At 31.9% G+C, this 8,853-nt stretch overlaps 1 protein-coding gene across 1 annotated transcript in view; it reads left to right on the top strand.

Moving 5' to 3' along the window:
* Nucleotides 6,095–8,853, top strand: part of LOC104756452 (DExH-box ATP-dependent RNA helicase DExH12) — a gene marked incomplete in the record, with an annotated part of 9,441 nt that continues 6,682 nt past the window's right edge. Inside the window, 2 exon segments of the mRNA XM_019239333.1 lie at nucleotides 6,095–6,283; nucleotides 6,466–8,853. Of these exon segments, the coding sequence (XP_019094878.1) occupies nucleotides 6,483–8,853 (2,371 nt within the window).

The following is an 8,853-nucleotide window of genomic DNA, read 5'->3' as shown; positions in this document are numbered from 1 at the left end:
TATATATATATATATATATATCCGTGATTATTATTATGGGCTAGGAAAAAAAAAGTTATGATTTAATTAGATAAGATTGATACACTGTGGCATCCTTTAATAGGATGAAACACAAATTTTCACATCATCATCAACTATTTAATACTCCTACGATAAACTCTAATTAAACAGAGTTACCAAATTTAAAAACCAAGTGTGAATCGGGTCGGGTCGGGTCGAGCCGGGTAAAGTAACGCGTGAGGAGAATTGGGTCCCCCGCAGTTACCAAAACGGATATGCGCTTTCTGTTCTACACGGAAAACGACCTTCTCATTCTTTCTTTTCTTAAGACTCTTATCAAATTATTTACTCCATCTGTCTCACAAAGATTGAAGTTTTAGAGAATTTTCTTTGTTCCAACAAGATTGATGTTTTGAATATTTTTAATAAATTTTTATTTTAATGATTACTGATGTTGTAGAGTGTATGTAATGTAAAAGTGGGAAGATGGAAAAGTGAAAAAGTATTAGAAAAATAAATCATATATTCTCTCTGTCTTAATATGTGTGTAAAATCCTAAACTTCAATCTTTGTGAGACAGAGGGAGTATTTATTTGATTGCTCTTTCATTTGTTTTCCCCCATAACCCTATGATTAATTTTAATACAGTATATATATTTATATCTATATAAACATTTCTTCTAATAATATGTTGGATAATATTTGCATTTTGGTAAAAAAAAAACTTAATTTAATTACCAAACTTACTTGAAATTACTTAAACCATAAGAAGAATTATAACTAAAGGATCCTAAGCGATTAACATCATCATTCATGGTCTCTATGACTCTATCCTATATTTTTCATATTGAAGATGAGAATTTTTCTTTTTCAACCTATTAACCGAAAATGACGTGATTACAAATGTCGGTTTCGGTGGTATGATTGATGATGATGATTCAATACAATACAAGACACCATTATATATTAGCTAATGACGTTTCTTGTTTGTTGTCTACGTATTTTAGTTTTCGGCGTTTGATTTATTTAGATCTATCTATCTACTACTGTATAGTTTGACGAAAATTAATTTATGCACGTAGATAGAATTGAAAAACACGTTAATACGCTATACGACTTTTTTTTGGTAGTCGCCATTAGTTTGGTAGCACTAGATCGAACAATTAAAGTGAGTATAGCTGGTAAAACTAATTAACAATACACCAACTTGATGAATTACATGTACAATTCGCCAAAGAGACAGCTAGCTACAAGAAGAAAAAAATAAAACATCAATAAATCAAACTAATTGACTATAGATGCCGCAACACGAGCTACATCGTCTCTATCAATTAGTATCAATTAAGAGTAATAACGTTAACGTATGTCATACTGTATTATTTTTCATCTACGCTTTTTATAGGTATATGTTAACTCAATTTTATCACCTCTACACGTTGTTTTAGATGGTTTTCTTTTCTTGATTTTTTGAATTTAGTTAATATTTAGGTCATGCGTGCAGCGGTGAGAGGTGAACTTTTAGGTTGGTGGGATGTCACGATTAGCTACATCTTTTGACCTTATCAATTTTATTTAGCGGTTCTTATAACATGGAAATTCACGTATTCATGATATGAAAAGTGGTACCTTTTTTGTCACTTTTGTCTCTTTATATTAACCATATATAGGTATGTAGCGTATGTTAATTTATTTCCTAGATTCTTATATCCCATGGATTTTGAAGTTAATTAACAATTGTACATTGTAACGCATTTAAATCTCGTGGCAGTTAAGTGATGGTTTTTACATCAATTGTTACTTGTAATCATTAACGATGGTAAATGACAATCGGCAGAGCTACTTAATTATAATAATATACAGCGGTTAAATATTTTGGTAAGAAAAAAAAAACAGCATAGCCATTGTTATTTTGTTTGGAAAAAGGTCATTGTTATGTTATGTTATGTTATGTTTATTTTGTTGTATTGAATAAAAAAAAGTGCATGTTATTAACATCTTGGAATAAAGTACACCAGTTTTGTCATAAATATCTCCGGCAAAGCTTTAAAGATAATGGAGCCACACTATGTCACATGATCAATGGCCAAATGCTCTAACCCGCACTAGGTCTAGGTGCTCACCTATATACATGTATGTTTAAAACGGAATTTAGGAGGACGAGTGCTTACCAAAATGTTTTTTTTTTTATTATTATTATATATATGCATTGCATTGCCTTAAAGGAAAAATTAATATTGTTGGTAAATGGTAATGGTTATTAAAAATTAGACATAAGTACAAAATTGAAGCTATAGTTACGTGGATTTCCACACATGGCCTTTTCAGGACATTTTGATTTTCCACGTCTCAATATTTCACACGCTTACATACGTGAGTTTATGTATTCGATTACTCTTTTGTTTGTTTGTTTGTCACCATTCTCTGTATTTCATAATAAGAGTACGTAATAGAGTAAACGAAAGTGAAAAAATCTAGTCTAAAACTTCCACACACGAGTTTTAATGATAGAGTGAGTTTTTTTGCCTATAGTCGTTGTTGTGTATGTGTATAATTCACATATCAGTTATGGCGGTTGATTTTTTTTTTGTTGATTCAATATATATATACGTGTTACATATTATAAAAACTATATTATCTCTGAGATCAATAGATCTCTTATAGAGTTTTTGACAAAACAGATAAATAAATAATACTATAAATTTTGGATATATTTTCACATGATAACACATGAGCTCTTCGTCTCATATGCATGTGCCTCTCCTTTCACTAATCTAAGATTGTATTCAAAGTAATCAGTCCACCATGTCACTGTCACATTTTAAAGTCTTCCCATTCCTTTTTTTTTCATTATTACTCACACATTATTTTTGTCAGCGATGATTAATGTGAGGTATTAATCTATATATATATATATCTAGAGACATTTGTAAAATAAATTCTAAAGTTGGTACTTATTTACAGACATACCATTGATATTAAATAATTAATTAATAAATAAATTAATTTATTTATATTCGATTTTTTAATAGAAACTAAGTGTTTTAAAAGGTAACAAATATAATTGTAAATGAATATTTATATATATATATATTTATGGAGACATTTATAAAATAAATCCTGAAGTTGATACTTATTTACAGACATATCAATGATATTAAATAATTAATTAATAAACAAATTAGTCTACTTATATTCGATTTTTTAATAGAAACTAAGTGTTTTAAAAGGTAACAAACATAATTGTAAATGTATATAGATTTATTTCCTTATTTTATAAGGAGGTGAGTGAAGATGTATTGTTCTCTAAAAATTTGAAAAACTGATTTGATAAAAAGTGACTTTTAGTCTCACATACTATATTTTACTTTCACGAGTTTCGTACGATGAGTTTTTGCGGATTCAAAATCTTTGAACATGTTGCGTGATCCGCCTTGCATGGCGGGTTTGGACTATAGAACCAACACTAAAACTATTAGTTTATTTCATATACTATAGATTTGTAGTCATAGTTTGGAAAATTAAATTATAAATTATTTAGTATATGAACTACAAAATATTACATATACTACAACACATTCTTAATATTTCAAAAAAAAAAATTATATATACATAAAAATATACACTAACACACCATATAAGCATATACCAATGTTTAATTATAGAAAATAAAACTAAGTGTTTTAAAATTTGATATTCTATCTAATAACAAATTTAATTTAATTAAGTTATAAACTGTATAACACGTAAGAAGAAGAAAATTATTCTAAACAAAAATATAAATTAATTAGATAAAATTTAATTAATTGGGAATTTGAAAACTAAATAAATTAAAAATTATTATTAAAAATATAATAATTTATAATTTAGTCTCTCGGTGTACCGCGATGAAAACAATAATTTATAATTCTTATATAAATGAAGTTTCTGTGGGAGACTGGAGAGTGATAAACAAAAAAACACTTGCTTTCATTCAATTATGACCACCGTCTTATTGCGTTGGGCTTATGAAGTACTAGTATTATACCCAATGCTACATTTTATCTTAACTACATTACAAATTTTACAAAAAAAACAAATTAGGAAATTTTTATTTTTATGGTTAACAAATTCGATTTACAATTACATGACACACATTAACTAATTTATAATATGTCATAAATTGTTGACTTAGGCCCTGATTGGTAGGCTACTTTTAAGACTTTAAAATTTTTTAAAGTCATGACAGTCATTTTTTTACCAATCAGGCTTTTTTGGCTTTTAATTTTTAAAAGTTTTAAAAGTCACTTTTTTTTTTCTCTTCCTTGTTTTCCTTTCTTTTTTAAAGCGTCAAATTCATGCTTTAAAACAAAACAATTTTTAAAGCATTCTTTTTTTTCACCCTTTTATATTTAAAAGCTCTTCAAAAGTATATATAAATATTTTATATACTTTATTTTTATAAATTAATTATTCTCATTTTTTTTCTTTTTTTTAAGACCCATTTCAATAATAAATTTTATTTTTTCATCATCATCACTAATAATATTATAAAAGAGTTTATGAAATTCATCATTAATAAGAGAATAACATTCAAACAATGCATTGATTAGTGGTTAATAGATTTTTGACTAGTTTTTATAAATTAATGAATTATTCTAGATTTTTGTGACTAGATTTTTGACTAGTTTTTATATATTTTATTTTTATAAATTAATTATTCTCATTTTTTTCTCTTTTTTTAAGACCCATTTCAATAATAAATTTTATTTTTTCATCATCAGCACTAATAATACTATAAAAGAGTTTATGAAATTCATCATTAATAAGAGAATAACATTCAAACAATGCATTGACTAGTTTTTTTTTTTGCATTATTTAAAATTTAATAAGTTAATAAATTGATGTCTACAACTTCAATTATTTATTTCTTATTCTTATAGTTGTTTGTTTTTAATTAGTTTTCAAACAAAATTTCATATTTGATTGATTTATATTTTTTAAAATTTTAATTTATCATTAATAAAATTTATTTTGTCATTAAAATGTTATATAAATTAATTTTTGACATAATATATATTTATTATTAATATTTATAATAATAATAAAAATAACAGCTACAGCTTTAAAAGTTGTTGGTAAACAATCAGATTTTAACAGTTAAAGTTTCTACAGTCAAAGCATCTACAGCCAAATTCTCTACAGCTAAAATTTTAAAGTCAAAGTCTTTACATCCAAAAGTAACAGCCGTTACCAATCAGAGCCTTAGTTAGTAAATATGCTATTAAGGTAGAGAAGATAGATTAGAGATAAGAAAACATAAATTTACTTTTTATTTGGTTTTGTAACATAGAGACATTTTACCTACAATACAAAAAATGAAAATGTTCCTTATCCAAAACATGGTGTAATTAAAGATCATTTGGAAGAAAATATTTGGAATTGATGTTCTACTTTCACAAAAGCCTAACAAAGATGAAGACCTTAACTTCCTTTGACTTTAAAAAAAAAATGGATTTTCTCTCTACCTTTTAGTGATAATTGAAGGATCAATGAAGAAATTAAAAATAAAATGAAATAGAGAACTGATATTAGAGAAAAAGATAAATTAAAAAAAAAAGTGAGAACTGATATTTCTCCCATCAAACGTAGTAGTAACAGGAAAACTGATACTTTTTTTTTGGATCAATTAACTTTCTTTTTCTTAATTTATTTCTGTTTAATTTGGTAAACTTGCCCACATGTCAGTATTTAATTGATCAAGCAACTTATATTTAGTTGAATAAATATGTAATTTGTTTTTCTTTTTATTTTTCAACCACAATTTTACTGTTATTATTTATTTTTTTTTTTTTGAAAATAATTTGTTTTCACGTTAACTGGATTTTCTGAATTTGTTTTGATTATGTAATTTTTTTTTTTTTGCTTTTTTCTGCACGATCTTTTTTTTTTTGTTTTATGATTGTTTGCAAAAATAATGTTCTTTTGCTGATATGTCAAAGGATTATCGGTGGAGTGACTTGTGAAGGATGCACAGGCCCAGCCCAATAATAAAGCTATGTAGGGGTCGGTTTCGTTATCGGATCCATAGTTTAAAACGGCGTCGTTAAGGGTTGTCACCTTAAGGCGGTTGCTCGCTTATAGCAAAGTTAGCGCAGTCGAGTGTTTCTCATATAGATCGATTTGTTAGGAGATAGAGAGGCCGTGAGAAGGGGGATAAGCTGAATCATCTTCCATTAGGGTTTCTGCTAGTAGATTCTTTTCGTTGCAGCGAGTCGAGCTAAGAAGAGACTCCGTAGCTGTTTCCGTAAGTGTTCTTCTCTCTCTCTCTTTGTTTACTCGATTTGGGGTGGGTTTATTAGGGTTTATCATCTGCGTTCTTGGGGAGTTTCTTCGTTTCACTTTTGGTTTTATTTCGGGTAATTTCTTAGATTCGAGGTTGACATTGTTGTGTGTTTCTCTGTTTGATTTGATTTTTTTTTTTTTTAGGTTTAACGGATTTGGTGATGGCGAACTTGGGAGGCGGTGCGGAAGCACATGCCAGGTTCAAGCAGTACGAGTACAGAGCCAACTCTAGTCTGGTGTTAACCACTGATAATCGTCCTCGGGATACACATGAGCCTACAGGAGAACCGGAAACTCTGTATGGGAGAATTGATCCGAGGACTTTTGGTGACCGTGTTGCTAGGGGAAGGCCTCAGGAGCTGGAGGATAAGCTTAAGAAGTCTAAGAAGAAGGAACGCGATGTTGTAGATGATACTGCTAATGTTCGGCAGAGTAAGAGGCGTCGTCTTAGGGAAGAGAGCGTGCTTACTGATACTGATGATGCGGTTTATCAGCCCAAGACTAAGGAGACGAGGGCTGCGTATGAGGCCATGCTTAGTCTTATTCAGCAGCAGTTGGGTGGGCAACCTCTTAATATTGTTAGTGGTGCTGCGGATGAGATTTTGGCCGTCCTCAAGAACGAAACATTCAAAAACCCTGAGAAAAAGATGGAGATCGAGAAGTTGCTCAACAAAATTAAAGACCAGGAGTTTGATCAGCTTGTTAGCATTGGGAAGTTGATCACTGATTTTCAAGAGGGTGGTGATTCTGGTGGTGGTAAGGCGAATGACGATGAGGGGCTTGATGATGATTTGGGCGTCGCTGTTGAATTTGAGGAGAATGAAGAAGATGATGAGGATAGTGATCCTGATATGGTTCAAGAGGAAGATGATGAGGAGGATGAAGAGCCTACCAGAACTGGAGGTATGCAGGTTGGTGCAGGATTAAATGACGATGATGCAGGAGATGCAAATGAGGGCACAAATCTTAATGTTCAAGACATAGATGCATATTGGCTCCAGAGAAAGATATCTCAAGCATATGAACAGCAGATTGATCCACAACAATGCCAAGTACTCGCAGAAGAGCTTCTTAAGATACTCGCTGAAGGAGATGATAGGGATGTTGAGAACAAGCTGCTTGTGCACCTTCAGTTTGACAAGTTTAGCCTTGTTAAATTTCTGCTGCGGAACCGTCTTAAAGTTGTGTGGTGCACTCGGTTGGCTAGGGCAGAAGACCAAGAAGAGAGGAATCGAATTGAGGAGGAGATGAGGGGGTTGGGCCCAGAGTTGACAGCAATTGTGGAGCAGCTGCACGCAACAAGAGCAACAGCGAAAGAGAGGGAGGAGAATCTGCAAAAAAGTATTAACGAAGAAGCTCGACGTTTGAGGGATGAAACTGGTGGAGATGGAGGCAGAGGCAGGAGAGATGTTGCTGATAGAGATTTAGAGAGTGGTTGGGTGAAGGGTCAGCGTCAGATGCTGGACTTGGAGAGTTTGGCTTTTGACCAAGGTGGTCTCCTGATGGCGAATAAGAAGTGTGACCTCCCTCCTGGCTCTTACAGAAGTCATGGCAAAGGATATGATGAAGTCCATGTGCCATGGGTTTCTAAAAAGGTGGATATCAATGAGAAGCTTGTGAAGATTACCGAAATGCCTGGCTGGGCCCAACCTGCTTTCAAGGGAATGAAACAGTTGAACAGGGTTCAAAGCAAAGTGTATGAGACTGCACTTTTTACGGCAGAGAACATTCTTCTTTGTGCTCCGACTGGTGCTGGGAAGACCAATGTTGCTATGCTTACGATACTTCAGCAACTTGAAATGAATAGGAATGAAGATGGAACTTATAACCATGGAGATTATAAAATTGTCTATGTTGCACCCATGAAAGCTCTTGTTGCTGAAGTTGTAGGTAATTTGTCTAATCGTCTGAAGGATTATGGAGTTACTGTGAGAGAACTCAGTGGGGATCAGTCCCTAACCGGGAAAGAAATTGAAGAGACTCAGATAATTGTTACAACACCAGAGAAGTGGGATATCATCACTAGGAAGTCTGGAGATCGAACTTATACTCAGCTTGTGAGACTTCTTATAATCGATGAAATTCATCTCCTTCATGATAATCGAGGTCCTGTGCTTGAAAGCATTGTTGCTAGGACTCTTAGGCAAATTGAAACCACGAAAGAGAATATTCGTCTGGTGGGTTTATCTGCTACACTGCCAAATTATGAAGACGTGGCCTTATTTTTGCGGGTTGATCTTAAGAAAGGTTTGTTTAAATTTGACCGCAGCTACAGACCCGTGCCTCTCCATCAGCAGTATATTGGAATCAGTGTGAAAAAACCGTTGCAGCGGTTCCAACTGATGAATGATCTGTGTTATCAGAAAGTATTGGCTGGTGCTGGAAAGCACCAGGTCCTTATTTTTGTTCATTCGAGGAAGGAAACAGCAAAAACTGCAAGAGCAATACGGGACACGGCAATGGCGAACGATACCGTCAGCAGATTCTTGAAAGAAGATAGTGTAAGTCGTGAAGTTCTTCAGAGTCAGGTTG

This window comes from Camelina sativa, chromosome 17, assembly GCF_000633955.1.
Source record: "Camelina sativa cultivar DH55 chromosome 17, Cs, whole genome shotgun sequence".
Classification (NCBI taxonomy): Eukaryota; Viridiplantae; Streptophyta; class Magnoliopsida; order Brassicales; family Brassicaceae; genus Camelina; species Camelina sativa.
Note: the sequence above shows the minus strand (reverse complement) of the source record. Positions and strands in the feature narration are given on the sequence as shown.